This window comes from Triturus cristatus, chromosome 5_2 (assembly GCF_964204655.1).
Source record: "Triturus cristatus chromosome 5_2, aTriCri1.1, whole genome shotgun sequence".
Classification (NCBI taxonomy): domain Eukaryota; kingdom Metazoa; phylum Chordata; class Amphibia; order Caudata; family Salamandridae; genus Triturus; species Triturus cristatus.
In genome coordinates, this window is record NC_140588.1 from 90,935,067 (window position 1) to 90,954,378 (window position 19,312).

Below are 19,312 nucleotides of genomic sequence, written 5' to 3' on the forward strand. Positions count from 1 at the left end.
GGAGAGATAGGCCTTACAGCAGTGAAAAATGGCATTAGGAGTTGTTCACTGCCAGAACATGTAAAACCGTACACAAACAGCCTATTTTTTAAATATCATGCCCCATGCGCTAACAGCCTATCTTAGGGGTGACTTATAACTACTAGAAAGGGAATGTTTGGGTCTAGCAAAAGGGTTATTTTGCTAGGTCTAAATGTCAGTTTAAAAAAGCGCTACAGGCTTCAGTGGCAGGTCTGATTTGTGTTTCAAACAGTTGATTTAGGTTGTGGCACAATGGCTGCTGGTGCCCACAGGTATCCTTTATTTACAGGGCCTGGGTACATGTAGTACAATTTACTAGAAACATACACGTAAATTAAAGGTGACAATTAAGTATAGTCCAATTTTACCTTGCTTGAAGGCGAGAGCACTTTAGCACTGGTTAGCAAGGAGTAAATGCACAGTCTTATTGCCAACAAAATCAGGGCATGAAGGCAAAAGGTTTGGGGGAAATACTGCGGCAAGGATGTCAATTCTAACAATAGTAATCTGTAAATAAAGGGAATGCTTTTCACTTCAGGATTCTGAGTTCCCATTGTATAATTGAGGCCTCTGAAGACCTTCAGGGAAAACATACCCATTATTAGGTAACCTATCTATAACTGTATTTGTTAAACTCTTAGAGATGGGAATTCCTGTTATCTATGTTACCCTTCTCATCATGTCCACAAAACGTTCTGAATGATTCTCTGCTGTAAATCTATGTTTTAGACTACACATGTCAGACATTCACAGATTGATTCCTGGCAATTATAAATAGTTTTACTACTGCATAATTCCCCACCACTAGCACATAGAAAATAGCTTAGAAGGGATGGGGAGTGGACAGTGAAATACTTTGTTTTCTTTTTTAGTTTCGGAACACTAACAAACTTGTGAGTTTATTTCCATCCTCGAAATCCAATCCATTAAATCCAGTAATAGTCAGAATTTACTTCCAGCAAAGAGCTTGAGTTATACACTTTTACGGGTAGGAAGGAGAACAAATGACCTTCAAACTTCAATGGGACGTAGGAGAAGGGTTTTAACTATAGGGAAAACATTTTCACAATTGTCTTAATATAGAAATAAAGAAGAAATTTGCATTTGCTCATCAGACTAAATTTCCCCAGTACATAATAGGAAACTATGACAATTATGTATTAGCGAAATGGGATACAGACGAATGTACAGCATGACATTCCATGTGGAAACATGCACCTGGGCATCAAGCACATGAAGGAAATAGAAAAGGTCAGTGCAAAGGAGAGGTAATAAACAAATGTAGACATTACTACACTTAATTTGTTTTGCATATTAATATTCTATGATGTATTCTTTTCCTTTTTTTAGTCCACAACCACAAAGTATATTGTACAATAATGATTTTCATATATCAGGCGTTGCTGACGTTGAATATGACATCATAGTACAGTGTGAAAGGGTTCCTTTTGCTGAGTTCTGTTTGCATCCAGTTGGGTTCAGAGTTATTTTCTGATGGCAGAGACTCTAAGCATTCTCATCATGAGTGCGACTCACATTTCATTGTCCAGTTAACATTATACAAGTCTGCACCACATATCTGGAGAGGAAAGCTATAACTTGCCATCCCAATGTGTCTCTCCTTGGTGTGAAGAGCAGTAGAAGAGTTAACAAAAATCCCTCCACCATGAGCAAACACCCAATGGTCTATTTAAGCGCTAGATTAGCCTCTCTGGGCCCGATTCACAAAGGCAAACTTACACTTTTGTGTAAGTTTCTGATTTTTTGGTATTCGCAAAGGAATTTACGAGTAGTATCTTTACGAGTGCGAAGTCTCTGCACATAAAATATAGGCAGTCCTATCTTTTTATGTGTGGAGACTCCCCACTCTTCAAGATACTACTTGCAATACCCTTTGTGAACACCAAACAATCGTAAACTTGGACAAAAGTGTAAGTTTACCTTTGTGAATGAGATCCTCTGTGTGCAGCAAAGCTCTCCCTTGATACTTGCAATTGATATGCATTTCGTACTCAATTTGGGCTGCTGTCAATATTATCTCACTGAATTTGTAGAGTATGTGTCTATTAAAATATGAGGTTTGGTATTATTTTATATGATTTACATTTATTTTGACAAGTTTTGACCATTTCTTTGATGTCACTTCCTGTGCTGTTTTCAGTTTAATTTATTGTGTGACATAACTTGTTGTGACATCATAAGATATGCTAACTAGAAGGCACCAGAAGAGTGCTGAAAACTTGCGAGTTCTGTTATGCTTCTGTCACTGTCATCTTTCTGAGGACCACTAGTGAGTTTGGCAATAGTAACACCTTTGATATATAGCATTGTAAGAATGACTGTAAGCACAGTAGAGCAAATTAACGTAGAGTGCAAGTGGCTTTACTTCATTTTTTGGGCTGACTTTGGGTCTGATTGAGAGTTTGATGGGTGGGATACTGCATCACCAACGTGGACGAAGTCCTGGCCGGCAAATTACAAGTGCTTTATATCTTACAGAACTTATAACATGCAGGTGGAATTTCTGTCATGTTTCTGTCAGAGTAGTACATCAGGCTGTTACCCGCTTGTTTCATTATAAAGGTCCCTGTTTCACAAGGACATGGTATAGCATCCCTTGCTTATTTTCACATAATAGTTTTTCACCACTGCAATTTAGCAGCAAAATAACAAGTTCCTTCACCCACTGGGGAGAGATACAAAAAACCTCAGAGTTAATATATCTTTAATGTAGTTTTCTTCTTCTTTTGCAGATAATCCAGTTCATTGGGGCTACAGACAGAGACTTGTCTCCTACTGGGCAGAAGTTCTCCTTCAGACTCCCACCAGAGGCTTCCACAAATCCAAATTTCACAATCCACACCTATAGCAGTAAGCCGAATGTGTACCTGCATTGCATTCACTGCACAGCGCTAGATTACTAGTGATACAAAGAATCTAGATCAGTTAAATAATTTGTATGGGTTCTGTTTCTGATGTTCTTCAGGAGATGAAGATATAATACCTAATTGGTCCTTTAGTATTATGGTCCGATAATACTGCTGTGAACTTTCGTGATATGATAAACAATGAGGCTGAAGGGTCGGTGGTTTGTAAAGGGTCAGTGGTTTATAAATATCACCAGAACTCCCAAAATGACTTTGTTGGACCACAAGATACATTTGAATACCTGCAAAATAAACATTCCGAAATATTATGCAACATATTTGAAAATTTCTAGGCTCAATGGGCTTTGAAAAGTTTATACTGTGCCCACTCAATGCTTCACTTCATGTGACATGGTCAACTCTTAATTTTTATGACAAACTTATAAAGATGACTTGTTCCACCAACTAGATGTTTAGAAATGCTGGCATTGTGTGGTAAGGATTGCAGGCATCCAATTTGACTATAGTTCTGGGTGAATATTTCAGGCTATAAGGATGCAATGATATCAGTTAAGCTGATGCTCATGTACAGTGTCTATTGTGTGTTCCCCATTGCTCACAATGAGAGCCCTACCGGGTTCGAAGTACTGCAACAGTCACTACTGGTATGGACTTCACAGCACCACTTTTTTTCAGGTATGACTAGCTGCCTGAATGTGCCAAATCCCATTTAATTGTCCCTGTACTGCGAAGCCTGTCTATGGGGGTAGAGTACATTTGTCAGCTTCTGTTGTGTGACATCAGACAACAGTGAGAACATAGCATGCACTGTACTTAAAATGCCTCATGCTCTGTCATAGACATGTTTTTTTGCCATCCATTTACCATACTCCTTATCATGCATATTACTTTAGACCCATTTAGCGACCAGGCCAGACTTTGTTCTAGAATCAGGAGAACAGCGGATAATGAATTATCTGAATTTTATTCACTCATCCATAGGAAATATAATTTATTTTTCTAAAGGTTGACACAAAATATGCAAATAAAGTAATTCAGCTTGAAGACTAAAAGAAGTTGTGAACTGTATTATGACATGCTTGGTGCAAAACACTCCTCTTGGACAAAAGACACATCAAATAATTTTGTCTGAGTAGATTTTGAATGTTTTAGAGTATTATTGGCATGAGATTTTCGATTTGCAGTTTTTTACGCAATACTGGTGATTCGTTTAAAGTAGGATCATCAACATTTCTTCAAATAGTGGTTCCATCCTGTGGAAATCTGGTTGAATGTGTAGGCATTGATTGGTGTGTGAGAGTGTGAGAACAATAGAATGCAGAATGTGGCTTAGTTGGAAAGGGAGAGCCCAGCGGAGGAAAAGCAGGACAGGGAGAAGATACCAAGCACCATATTTGCTCCGTCCTGTCATATACAATTGTGCTTAAATAAAATATAGTTGGAAGTCTCCCTTGCATGAAAAGGGATTACTTTAATGGTGATGAGCGTGAGCAGGCAGGATGTAGTCAGGAAGCACACTCACATTTGATCAAAATAGGGTGTGAGTTGATATTGTAATTTGCCTACAGGCTGGTTGTGTGCAGGCAAGAGTGAGGAGGCAGCAAGCTGGGGGTTTAGCGTCAAGACTGTTCAGAGTGTTTGAACTTCATTATTGTGGTAAGGAGGTGATAAGGCGACACATGAAAATGAGGAGGAGGGGCGGATTTCCATTAAGTGAGTCCCACCATCTATAGAAAGTAATCCTAAGTGGCATTTTGGGAGGCAATTTTTCTGGAGTCATGCAAGCTGCCCAGATGTCTATGGAGTGAGCTACCAGCCATAGAAATTGACACAAAGCAATGTTTTGGAGGCAGTATTAAGCGTTATGGAAAAGCTTACTCTGTATTTGGATAGTGAAGCCTTCCTTACAAAAGCATATAAAATATAAAAACATAAAAGAAAGTTGCTGAAGCAGTGCCCCAGCTTGTTTAAATTGTGTGTGTGTGTGGACAATTGTGGGAAAACAGCTACAAAACAGCATTAACCTAATTTGACAGAACCAATCATTCTAGTTTATTAACATTCAGGATTCTGTCCATACAAGCAGACTAAAACAGCCTGCTTGAGATCCTGGACTGGAAACCATTGTACTTTAGCCATTATAGACATCCTGGACACCTTCATCTAGTTTGGGATGCCCTTCCTCTTTTTGAGGTCATTTGAGATAGTCATGGCATCAGGACCAATCAGAGGATTATGTGCTTAGTTTCTGTAATAATTATATGTCAGCCCTACAAACTTTAGGGTGGGCTTCCCCTCAAACTGTTTGCCTTCCTCCTCCAATTCTGATGAACTCGTGTTTGATGGCCTTAGGCCTCTTGACAAAAATCTGTCAATGAAAGAGCACATCAACAACTCAGCCAAAGGAGCGCTCTTTACACTAAAACATCTCAGAAAATTTAAACTATTCATTCCCCTTGAGGATCTTAAAACCATAGTTCACTGACTAGTCCTATCCAAACTTGACTACGGTAATGCCATCATCACATCCAAAAAGTCACCTTGTCCACTAAGAGAAGTTCTCAATGCGGCTGCCAGGCTCCTTGCAAGAACTAAATGGTTTGATCACATGTCACAAGCCCTCTTGAGTCTCAACTAGCTTCTCATTGAAGGAAGATGTATCTTCAAGACAGCTTGTATCACACACAAAGCCCTTCATGCAAGAAATCCCAAATACCTTGAAACCAAACTTTCATGAGCGGGCAGAAGCTGTATTCTACGCAGCTCCAACTCTTCTCTTCTTATACCTCCAAAGCTTAAGAATAAATCCTCTCTGGTGCTCTCTTTCTCAGGTAATGTTCCTAAGATTTGGAACTCGCTCCTTAAAGATATCTTATGCAACCCCTCCTTCCCCTGTTTCAAACGGCACCTCAAATCTCTACTACTTAACAACTACTTCAGTATAATCACAAACTAATCTACAATTCTCCAAGACCCTACCCTCATCGAATATATCCTCCGAGACAGTCATCTGACCTGCTTCAGTCTCTTTTCTCCCCTATCGTCATTACCTTAATGCTTTACTGTTATATTTGATTGGTGTTCATTTTCTAAAACTTGAATAATGTATGGTTTGTTCACTTTTTATGTCTTTTTTACCCTCATTAATCCCCACAGTTTATTCACTGTTAAATGTATTCTCATAATATGTAAAGTGCTCTGATACCCTTGGGTCTAACTAGCTCTATATAAAACTCAAAAATGAATAAATAAATAAAATGCATGCGCTCATTCCTTACAACATGGTAACATTGGCTTAAACCCAATTTGCATGTTAAATGTATTTATAAGTCCCTAGTAGAGTGGTACTTCATGTACCCAGGGCCTATAAACTAACTGCTACAAGGGAGCCTGCAACACTTATTGTGCCATCCACTTAGGTAGCCCTTTAAACATGTCTCAAGGCTGCCATTGTAGCCTGTGTGTGCAGTTATTAACTGCCATTTCGACTTGGCAATATAAACCTTTTTACTAGGCCCAAAGCTTCCTTTTTATTATACGTAAGACACTCCTGGGGTAGGCCCTAAAAGCCCACAGGGCAGGGTGCATTATACTTAAAAGGTAGGACATGTAACTTTGTGTTTTACTTTGCCTGGTACTGAAAAACTCTTAAATTTGTGTTTCACTACTGCAAGGTGTACCTCTTCAATAGGATGACATTGGAGTTACCTTATTACATATAATAAGCTGTAATTTCCAAATGAGAGTAGATAACCAGTTCATGTGTGGTGTGTTTGAAATTGAAATAAAGAATCCTAATTTATGGTGAAGTCGGTTTTAAAATTACATTTTTGAAAATGTCACTTTTAGAAAGTTGTCAATTTCCTGCCTGAGCTGTTTAGTGCCTGCATAGCCTGCAGTTGGGCTTTATGTATTCTTCCTAGACAGCCACACAGAATAGGAAACTTAACAGTGTCTGCATGGGCCCTTACTGGCAGTATCCGAGAGCGAGCTGGGCACAGTCCTACTTACACTTGAATAGGCTGTCTCCTGCTGCCACACGAAGGACTGCCTACCCCCTGTCGTTAGTCTGGAGCCAGAACAGGGAAGGTATGATGCCTTGGGACTTCAAAGGGAAACCTCTAGAAGCTTCTCCCCTCTTCAAAGGTAAAACTAGGTGTAAATACTGGACCTCAGACACGAAATCATCAGTAATCTTCTGGGCCTGTTGATTCTCTGCTAGGTAGGACTACGGTGCCGTTGAAATGACTGACTCGCGGCTGGATTGCTGCTGTGAAGGACTGCTGCCCTGCTGACCTGCTGCCCTCTTGCCTGGGTAAGAAGGGCTGGACCTGCATTGATTTGAACCAAGAATCCAAGAGTGACTCCAAGGGCTAGTTATCCGGCCTCTGGATCTAAAGTCTCAGGAACACAACAGGTTTCCCACAAGCTTGAACTTGCCCCTAGACTCAGCCATCTGTGAGTCTAACCTGCCAAGTGGTTCCGTCCCTGTCCTAGACCCCTAGAAGTTGTCTTAAGGTGCTCTGCCAGTCTCTGTGGATCCAGTGGAACTCTGCTGCATGGCACAACATCGAGCAGGACTGATGTATTACTGCTGCCGTGTGGATCAAAACCATTGCAAAGACTCGCATCACTTCCGCATCCTCTTCGGAACTACCACTGCATGATGCATCCATGGTGCAGGCTCTTGCATACATCAATGTAGATGATGCAGGACTCTGCATTGAAGCATTGCAGCTTCTCGGAACCAATGCTTCCCCTCAACTGCGGAGGGCATCCTCTATGCCGGTGGACTTTGCATTGCAAGCCCTTGTCAATGAAACAAGTCCTTGCATCGCAGCCTCGTGGCAACTCTGAACCGATGCATTGCTCCAGCTGCACGATGCATCTTCAACAGGTATCTTGGTAATGCTACTCAAACCAGGATTTGAGGTACTTTGGTCATTGGGCCTTACTAGGTCCCTGTAGCTGGCCTGCGCTCCATGGTAGTCAGCCTGAACTTGAGACTTTATCCTGGTCCAGCATAACTAAATATCCACAGTTGGTGCCTTGTACTTTTTGGTGCTATCTTCATTACAATTGTTAGAGCTGAATATCTCTGATTCTGCTGATCAGATTTCTGCTGTTTTGGTCTGGTTTTATTTATTATTATTTGTGGGATCCTTTGGGTGTGTGTTTTCAAATACTTCACAGAATGTCCCCGAGTTAAGGCTGACTCCTCTGAGCCAGGCTACCTGAGGTTTGAGCACAGGTTAATTTAGGGTTTGCTTATGACTTCCCCCTGAGAAGAATTAGGGTTGCTGCTTGACAAGGGTTTCATCTCCCTCAACCAGTAACCTGATTTCTTAAATTATTCCCTGGTGAATTGTGGAATCACTTAAGGCTCGTATTTTGTACATTCTTTTACCTGCAACAGCTGTAGGAGATCTTGAAGCAACTTGTTGTGAAATTTGAGATCAATGGAGATGGCAGTCAGTTTATACTATAATTAAATGTCTGCTATTTAGTAGTTTTGGCACATTTCAAAAGATACATCATCAATCCCTTAATTGACTGCACCATACCTGGTTGAACCTTGAACTTATGAAAACAGTGGGCCTGATATAAATTTTGAAGCATGAGTAAAATACTTAGTCACCTTGATGGAGTAACTGGCATCTGAATTTATAGTTGTTCACTGGTCCAGTGGACAACTCTTGTCATCGACAAGAACCCCCATCATTGTTTAAAAATAAGTTAAAAGTGTGACGGACAACTCTATCAAACATGACAGCTGCCCATCAAACCATTGACTTGTTTTGTTTCTTGAAAAAAAAAGGGCCAGATGTACGACCATTTTTTGCAGTCACAAAGAGGTTTTAGGCACGTTTGAGACTGCAAAAAATGTTTGGCCATTGTACCAACGCTATTTTGCGAGTCGCTAATCAATTAGCAACTCGCAAATTAGGGTTAGCGACTCGCTATTCGGAAGGGGCATTCCAAGGGCATCCCTTCCTGATAGCGACTCCAAAACCAATGTATGAATGTTTTGCAACCGCAATTTCACCTCAAAACACTCACACTTCACCACCCTTCCCAGAAGGTGGTAAGGCACTTACAATTGTGAAGGGGTCACCAGGGGACCCCTTTGGGAATGTGTGAGCAAATATTTTTAAAGGGCAGGCAGTGGTCCCAGGGACCACTGCCTGCCCTTAACCCCTTCAGTGCCCGCCCCTTTCCCCGCCCTGTGCCGGCCGTTTCATTAGCGGGCGGGGTTTATGACGAGCTGGTCTCGTCATGGGCACAGCGCAACCGCGGCCCATGATGAGACCAGCTCGTCATGGGCATTGAAGAGGTTAAAAAATGAAACTAAAAAGTTTCATTTTAATTTTTTTAATGCATCCCGTTTTTCTTTAAGGAAAACGGGATGCATTTAAAAAAAACAAAAAAAACCTGCTTTATTGGCAAAGCCATCCCAGACATGGTGCTCTGCTGACCCCAGCAGGCCACCATCCCTGGGAGTGCTAACCATTCCCAATGGGGTTGCAAATTGTGACAGCCTCATTAATATTCATGAAGCATGCAATTTGTGACCCCATTGCGAATCTCAAACAGTGTCTCAGACACTGTTGGATATAGCATTTTGAGACTCGCACATTGCAACTCGCAATTTGAGGCAATTTGCGAGTCGTAAAATGCTATGGTCGTACATCTGGCCCAAAATACCAAATTGGAACTTTGTTTTAAAAAAATAAAAAACAGACAAATGACCCCCACACCATGAACGTTTTCTATCATGGCATGGGAGATATTTAAACGTATTTACTGTCCCTTCCAGCCAGGTTTTTGACAGTAGTAAGTAATAGTAAAAACTGGCTATTCAGCCGCCCACTGTGAATTAGGCAGGCAGTCGATGTGCCAAATGTCTGTTGGCTTTTACTCTATCAGGCTGTCAGAGGAGCATGGCAGCAACATAGACGGAGTAGGCTTCATCGCTGACATACTTAAGTTTTGCTTGACTGTAAATCCGGCGGTTGGACCTTCAGTTTAGCAGGGAGTCTAAGGTCGTTCGACAGAGTGCCCTCTCTGCCAAACTTAAAATCAGCCTCAGTGTTTCGAATAAAACAGATGAAAGGCTCTGTACTACAGTATTTCTTCTGGCAAAAAACTGGAAGAAAACTGCATAAATTAAAGTCAATGATTAGGAAGGTCTCTCCTTTCTTCAGTAGTCAACAGGAATCATTGATTTGAGCTTCCAACTTACCTGTTTAAATCAATACAAAAAAGGTGTTTTTCATTATTTCTAGGGGCAGTCTATCAACCCCTGATCAGGAAATCATTGGTTCCAAACCTGACTCTGCTAACTGCTTAAACGAAGATTGAACCCTGAAATGAGAAATACAAAGACTACATTCACCACAACATTATTTGACTGTATTGAAAGCACACATGTGTATTTTGTGCCTCTTTGAGTGTGGTCACAATCTATGTTTATGTCTCTCAAAGTTCTTGCAATTGGACTGCACTGGAAGTTACTGCTTTGCTGGGACAGATACTTGAATATTTTGCCTTTTGAGATGTTCTGCAGCACTCACTAACAAGGCTGAGCTTTTCTGAAGAGCTTTGATGAACGTTAAAGTCATTAGGCCTTGGGGATTTTCTCAAGGAAAATAGATCATAATTAAGGGGCATATTTATGTAATTGTAATGTAGCACAGTGCATCAAGTCACCTTAATGTGCTGCGGTGTTACAGGGAAAGGGCAGAATCTGCCATATTTATCACAATACGTTGCATTCCTGTCCTTTCCCCAGAGCTGGCGCACAATGGGATGTCTAGCACGGACGCAGGCACCCTTGCACCATGGTGCCAGGGTGCTTGTGTTACATGCAGGATTGTTTTTGTGCAGGAAGGGGCACCTTTCTGCATAAAAACAATCGTGAGAGGCATATTCCTCATTGAATGTTGCAAGAGCGACGCAACCCCTCTTATAAATATGCACCTGTGTTTCTTGGCATCTGCGCTGTATCATCCTCTGCCATCTCTAAGACATTGCTGCATATTTTACAGGCTTTTGAAAACGTCTCTGCTCTAACATGCATTCAAAATTCCAGCACGAGGACATATGACCTTGAAAACGTGTTAATTGCATTGGCCTGGCCGCTCAATTTATGAGGAATATGTGGTTAAAAAGTGAATTTTTATACACACTTGAAGAAAAAACGTTGAGCCTGAACAAATCCCAATTAAATGAAACAAAGAAGTAGATAACGAAATACATTACAAAAAGTCACAAATGATCCAAGAGATGGCAGTGTTGTATAACAAATGAGAAAAGAGTATTAAGTTAATTTGAAGATATTTGTATGTTCGTAGCATGGTTTACCTTTCAGTTTTGTCTTTAGGGTGCAGTTATCGTGGGTTGTCACGTGGCATATTCTCTGTTCTACCCTCTCTCCCATGGAGTAGAAAATATACAGAATTGCATAATGTGAGCTTTCTGGAGTGTTGCCTAATTTTAAAATCGAAAAATAACTTGGTTGAGCTCTTCAAACCAATGACATCTATCTTATCACCTCCGCGTGACAGAATTTCTATCTATCTATCTATCTATCTATCTATCTATCTATCTATCTATCTATCTATCTATCTATCTATCTATCTATCTATCTATCTATCTATCTATCTATCTATCTGTCTATCTGTCTGTCTGTCTGTCTGTCTGTCTGTCTGTCTGTCTGTCTGTCTGTCTGTCTGTCTGTCTGTCTGTCTGTCTGTCTGTCTGTCTGTCTGTCTATCTATCTATCTATCTATCTATCTATCTATCTATCTATCTATCTATCTATCTATCTGTCAGTCCATCTGTCTGTCTGTCTGTCTGTATATCTATCTATCTATCAATATTAAAGTACATGTATTTATATCTATCTCTTGCTTGCTTTTGCTCTCTCTCTCTCTCTCTATATATATATATATATATATTTATATATATTTATATATATATATATATACATATATAGAGCGAGAGGGTGAGAGAGAGAGGGAGAATGCTATACATATAATAGTAGTGGTTTCAAAGCTCCAATTCCAAAGAAAATAGGTCTAACTGAATTATTTGAAATTCACAGTGCTGAATTAATTTGCAGACTACCTAGCTTCCCAAAACAAATAAAAAAGCACTTTGTCTTGCATTCTGTGCTGATGAAAAATAAACACTTTCCCAATAACAGTACTGCTCTTAGAACATTAATCAGCACACCTGACAGGCTCACCCTGTGCAAGCTGCCCTTAATGCAAGTATCTATCAAGGAATCCTCCCCAGTACCTGAAAATAAACATTGTAACAAGAGCCTGTAATCAAGAAGTTACATACACTTACCTATATTGCACTTAGATTTCTTTCTTTATATATGTCTTGTTAAACTCAGTCTATATTGTCAAAACCCTGAGGAAAAGCACATTTTAGAATGCACATTTTTAATTTCCTTGCAATGTTCCTTGTATTTAAAATGTCATTTATGATAATATGCACATTGGAACATAAACCACATATTAAATATTACCAGATTATCCAGAACAAAAAAAACATATTTCTCAAAACAAAGGAATATCTGCAGTCTCAGGTAAACAATGAATAGTAAACAGGGATGGTTCAAGTGCTATAATTTGGCTTAAAAGGACACAAAAAATAAATAAATCAAGTGATATATAAAATACATGATGGGTAACGTGGCTGATATTACCATGTCAGGTAACATAAATAAAACCACTAGGCCTTCAACCTCGTTGTTTGCAAATATCATCAGAATCCCTCATTAAAATGTAGGCCTATATTATGCAGTTACTTGTTATGTAGTCCCTGTCTCTTTCTTTCTCTCTCCTTCTGTGTGTGTATAAATATATATATAATAATATAATGTATATATTACCTACTGGTGGTCGCTAGTAGGTAGTTATAGTTAGAACCTATTTTCCCTAGGAAAAGCGTTTTTTGATTTGACAAATCTTCATGAAATCACTAAAACGAATGGGCCGGTCAGGAAAGCTGCTGTGTTGAAAGTTCCTGGGCGATTCGTCAAGCGGGGTCGAAAAAAAGGGAGGGTCCCAAAACACGTTTTTGCCATGTTAACTTCCATAGGAAACTTTAGACATGGCTACAGCCCGAACTGCTGAACGGAATTAATCAAATTTTGCACAAAGGTAGCTTTTGTTCCAAAAAGCACTTTTTTAATTAAATGATGTAAATCTGTTCAGTAGTTCCTGAGAAATTTAAACACTTCTCAGATATCCAAATTTGGCCGCGGAGGATCCGCAAACCCTCCTGATCTCGTGCCTCAGATCTGATTGGCTGCCAACAATTCTAATCAGCCATCTTGTAGCCTGCTCAGACCCACCTACCCAATTACGAAAAAAAAAAGGATGTTGCCATGCCCCGGGGTGAGTCCCTGGAGCCAAAACTGGCCCAAGGAAGGGGGGCCACGCGGCCCCTCTTCCTTAAAACTAAATAATTTTTTGTTTTTTTAAAAGGCTGGGCCCTGAGGGATGGGGTCCCCGGGGCCAAAATCGGCCTGGGGAGGGGGGCCGCACAGACTCCTCCCCTTTAAAAAAAGAACAAAGCGGCAGTCCTGGGGGACGGGGTCCCCGGGGCAGAAATCAGCCTTTGGAAGGGGGCCACGTGCCCCCCCTCCCGTTTTAATATTTTTTTTAAATGGGTCAGGCCCTGGGGGGTGGGGTCTCAGGCCCAAAGCATCAAGGGAAGGGGGGGGGCCACACAGCCCCCCTTCGTAGAATTATTTTTTTTTAAATGGAAGCTGGCAACTCGCCGAGGCCTTGCCCCCTTTCTTCACTACTTTGCAAACGTGCCTCCTGGTACATTCTTGGTTGGAGGATGAAGTGCCCTTCGTTGCTGACGGTCCTTAGGTGCCAACTAGCCTACCAGTTACCTCCAGTAAGACCCACACAACTGGATTGCTGAGAGGTGGTAGGAGGCCACAGCCCTTTGCCCACCACTCTGCAAATACCCCTCTCGACGCACTGCTGATGGGGTGATTAGGTCTCCTTGCCTCTTGAGGGCCTCAGGAGTAAAGTAGACTTTATCCCCTAAGCAGCAGTGCACCAGGAGGTGGTTTGTAGAGTGGTGGAGAAAGGGGTTGTGGCATTGTAGCTGTGTGGGGCTTACTGGAGGTAACAATAAAGACTCCAAGGTGTAGGAATCCCATGCTATCTATACTAGTAGTCAGCATATTTTAAGAGTGGTTGATATGCAGAAGCACACACTCAGGATTTAAAATGTAACACAGAAGTTGGTGTTGACTTTACTAATATCAATTTATTTCTACCCAAAACAAACCATTTTTAGAAACTTTAAGATAGAGAAAAACTGCAAGAAAAACCCAAACAGTTCTAAAGCGATGCCGTGCAATCTGCATGCAGTGCTTCAATGCCAGTTCATAGCTCACTGTGCTACATTAGAAGCATTGTAACTTATGAACTGCAAGTAACAAATGCATCTGTGTGACAAGAGCAATAAGCCACTGAACTACCTACACCATCAACAAAACTGTTATCTGCATGTTTCACATACTTTGCAGCAGGAGTGTTAACCCTCTGCACTACTTTATAATGAGTCACAACTGCTATTAGACTGTATTTATATTGTATGTATAAGTTTATTATTTGATTCATTAAAAGCATTACAATCATTTTAAGCAACATACAAAATGGCCTCATGAACAACTATACATGTCTGATACAACAAGCAACTCAAGAAAAACATAATTGGGATATCCTCATCTATAGCTCTATAAAACGCTGCCCGGATTCTCCCCACAATCCCTTCCCCCAGCTCTACCCGCAATCCCGACCTGGCCACACATGCTGGCAAGGGTCACCTGCAGTCCGTCCCCTCCTCCCCTAGCCCTCACATCCCTCTAAGCATGCAGTTCCATTTCCCAGAATCCCTTGCCCCGGGGCCCATTCACTCGCCACCGGCCCCTCTTGTCCCTTCCCCCACTAACTATCCTCAGCCGCAGGGTCCCCGGGACCTAGCCTCACTTCCCCATTCACACACCTCATTGGAAGACAGACTTAACGAGATTGCACTCTGCCTTCAACAACTTAAGGCTGATTTTCGTAGCCTATCACACATCACTGTGGTTCTATCAGTTGATTCCAGATTAAGCCGCTCCCTCATGACCAATCTCCTTCTACGCTTGTGCCCTGACTTCGGTTGTACCCGGCACCTTCCCCGCCCCCATATCCTAGTCGAACCACATCCCACTCCACCCACACACCCCATAGTTGGGCCTCCGCTCTGCACCCGAGTGACCCCTCTCACCCTCACAGATGTAGATCCTCCTTGTCTGAGAGTGATATTCAATCTCTCCTACTATCCTATAATCTGCCACTTCCTTCTACCCCATCTAACTCGCATCTAATTGAATCAATCCCCCACGCTTCCTCCATCAACGGACACCCACGTTAGCTCAAATGTGAGCTTCTAAACTGCAGATCGGCTGTTAACACGTGGTGGATATTGCCGATCTCATCCTTGTCCAAGATCTTGACCTTTTAATGCTGATTGAAACTTGGCTAAATGACTCAGCCGCTCCTACCCTGGACCTTTTAATGCCTCCCAACTTCGATATCATTAGGTTGGATAGAACTAGTGGTCAAGGGGGAGGTACTGCATGCCTACATCGTAGTAATCTAACAGTGAAAGTCATTCATGCCGACTTCCTGACATCTTGTGAATATCTGTGCATTGAAGTCACTGGGGGCAACAATCACACATGCAAACTGCATACGTTATACCACACCCCTCGTGACAATCTTCCCTTCACAGAACAGATCATGGATATTATTTCATCTAACGTGGATTTCCAGGCCACTCAGATCTTCCTGGGAGACTTCAACCTCCACTGGAATGATATGAACGATGTGATTGTCAACAGCCTTAAATCCATCCTACTGAACTTGAACCTTACCCAATTATGTGACAGCCCTAAGCATAACAAAGGAGCCATGCTAGATCTGGTCATTGGTAAGCCCAATTCTCTCCTCCTGGAGTCGATCCTTCCATATGACTGGACGGACCACTACTGCATCAACTTCCTCATCCTTGAATCGTTAAGAGCAATCAGATCCCAACCTAAGAACCCAAAACAGTTGAAAAGATGTTTAAGGAACATCAACTCGCAAGACTTGACGGTGCTCTGTGATAGCATCTTGCCACCCCCTTTGAACATGTTGGATGTCCATGACCTGACGGCCCACTATAACCACGCAATGCTTAATGTTCTTGACTCAGTAGCACCACTTCAGCTTAAACGAGTGTCCTCTAAATGCTCCAAACCGTGGTTCAATGATAGTCTTAATGCTGAAAAAAGAAATCTTAGACTTGCAGAAAGAAAATGGCGATTGCATCCCTCCCTTGAACATCTTTGTCACTTGAGATCCTTGTGAAGCACTTACAATAAACGCATCAGATGCTCGAAGGCCACCTTCTTCAGAACTCAACTAGATCAAGCAAAAAAACGTCCACAAAAACTGTTCAAACTCATCAAGTCCCAAGCTAGCAATCATCCTAACCTCTCCTCTCCGGGTCAAGGGACACTCCCGAACTGCAAAGATTTTGCTGTTTTCTTCACTGATAAGTCTACTAAGATTGGGATGGAATTAAGCTTGGCCAGTGATCTCCTCCCGAGTGGTCCTCTGAACAGCCCTTCCTCCCCAAAACTAATGCATCTTGGAGTCTGTTCCAAACCTTGGATGAACCCACTATACCCAAAATGCTGTTTATGTTGAAATCTTCCAATCATTAAAATGACCCCTTGCCATCGAACCTGTTCCCGGAAGTGAGATCCTCCTTACTAACACTCTGGACGACGATCGTCAATGCTTCTCTTATGCAAGGTGCTATTCCGGATTGTTTTAAATTAGGTCAAGTTACCCCGATCATAAAGAAAACAAATGCTGATCCCTCGGACCTTCTTAACTTTCGCCCAATCACCAACATCCCCACCTTAGCAAAACTCTTGGAGAAATGTGTGCTCGCCCAACTCTGTCATCACATCGACCACTTCCAGCTCCTGGTCCAATGCCAATTTGGTTTTCGCCCAGGTCATAGTACATCGTGGATGATGCACTTAGAATGTTGTATCATAATGAAGCATGACGATTGATCCTTCTTGACCTCTCGTCAGTATTTGATACTGTCAAACACGATCACCTAATTGACCTCCTGGAACACAGGATGGGGCTGTCTGGGCCGTTTTTAAACTGGTTCTCTTTGTTCCTTTACAACAGATCCCAAAGCTTCAAGGTGAACCACTCCTTGTCACATCCTGCACCGGTCACCTTGGGGGTTCCCCAAGGTTCAGCACTGTCTCTTATGCTCTTTAACCTGTTCATGGAGCCTCTGACAGAAAATCTAAAATCATCCAGCATTCATTATAATATGTACGCGGATGATGCCAAATTATACCTGAAGATTGCCTCCCCCGAAGACATACAGTCCCTCAACTCAGTCCTGCTGGAAACACAAAGTTGGCTGACAAGTAATCACCTGAAGTTGAATGCTCTTAAAACTGAATTCTTACTGATCTCACCCCACAACCAATCCCCTTTCATGGAGCAATGGCTGAATCAGCTGACTGCTCTTAACTGTAGACCGCACCTCGTGGACTCGGCATCTTCTCTGGGTATCATTCTGGACAAAAGCCTGAACATGCAGAAGCACATTAGTTCCCTCACCAAAGCAGCAAACTTCCAACTCAGCCTACTCAGGAAACTCAAACCCTTTCTCCCTGCTCATGACCTAAAGGTTGCAGTACAAGCATTAGTGATTTCAAAGCTGAAATATGGTGTCACAACACTTTGAGGCTTGTCTAGAGTGAGGACAGCTGCTCTTAGGGCTTCCCTAAATTCCGCTGCTAGGCTTTTAACTGGCACAAAAAAATTCCACCACATCTCTCCGGACTTGAGGGACCTGAAATGCTTTCCATATGAAGGTCAGTTACAGTTCAAAATTGCATGTATGGCTTACAAGGCCATCTACTTTAAGACCCCGCTGTACCTTGCTCAGAAACTTGAGCTCTCCTGTGGTTCTAGAGTCTCCTGAAGTGCCAGCACCCTTTAGCTAAAACCACAAAAATTCAAGAAAAAAAAGACCTATAACCGAACCTTCTCAGGGATGGCTCCAAGGATCTGGAACTCCCTTCCTTCCGAATTCAGGGTGAACCCCTCCACGGTCCTATTCAAAAAAGAAGTCAAAGGACTCTTGATGAAGGAATTTCTTCCTTAGCATGGCTCCTTCATTTGGTTCTGGGTCCATACCCGTAGACTCTGGCTCAGCCACCTGGTTCACGAGTTTCTTGGACAATTCTAGATTGTGACCCTGTCGCGCTGTTGATTCCTCTGTGTCTGTTTTTCCCTCAGGATAATGTTTGTCAATTAGACTATGATTTTGTTGCCTTGTTTATTCTGTTTTGTTTTGCTTATAACCTTCGTGATGCATAATCTGTAAAGCGCTCTGATACCCTCGGTGGTCTTGTTCGCGCTATATAAAACTTTCAAAATAAATAGATAAATAAAGATAAAAAAGTAAAAAGTTAATTAAAAATGATGAACATCTTACCACCAGCCAGTTTTATTCTAATATGACAAAACTCACTCTTCACAAATCTAAACTGTTGCTCAAAATTAGGCGTGTGCAAATCATTCTCAAAACCTGTACAGAAATAAAGTGCTTAGTAATAGTTCTCCATCCTATATCTTCTAGTCAGTTGCTATTTGACACTAGGCATATGCAGCTCAATTCTCTCAAGAGTAAATTACTAGAATGGAGTAAATGCAAATCTTTCATAGTCTGTGCACATTTTTTTTAAAGTGCTTGACATTAATACTCCATCTTTACCCTCCAATCAATCAACATTTGACAATGGTCGTGAGCTGCTCATTACAGGACCTGTGAAAAAGCTACTAAAGTGCTTAACATTCATTCACCATCTTTTAACGTCTTATCAATTTCTTGTTATCAGTAAGGCATAGATAAAATATTCATAAAACATATAAAAGAGAATGCTTAAAGTGCTGAGCGTTAATTACATTACACATCACACATGTCCTTATAGATATACTCAGTGTCTTTGCAGTTACATGTAATCAAATCAAATAGTCAACTAAATTTACCAAAGAGGGAAAAAAAAAAACTTAAGAGAAGCTTGAAAATATTCTTCCACCCTGTCAGGAATTTAACAAACTGGCAAATAAGCTGTATTGGCCTGCCAGAGAAGCATAAAATAAATGCTTGGTGACATAATCTTACTCTTGCCTTTAAAAACAGAGGATGTGAAAAGAATTTGGCGAGCACATAACAGGTTTGGGCAGACACATTCTAAATTTAGTATTGTTTCTTGTGGATAA

General features: G+C 41.4%; 1 protein-coding gene across 1 annotated transcript in view; it reads left to right on the forward strand.

Annotated features, from left to right (window-relative positions):
* Nucleotides 1-19,312, forward strand: part of CDH12 (cadherin 12) — a 2,012,840-nt gene that overhangs the window by 1,972,046 nt on the left and 21,482 nt on the right. The window contains exon 12 of the mRNA XM_085606875.1: nucleotides 2,775-2,892. Within this exon, the coding sequence (XP_085463001.1) occupies nucleotides 2,775-2,892 (118 nt within the window). The remainder of the gene's footprint in view (nucleotides 1-2,774; nucleotides 2,893-19,312) is intronic.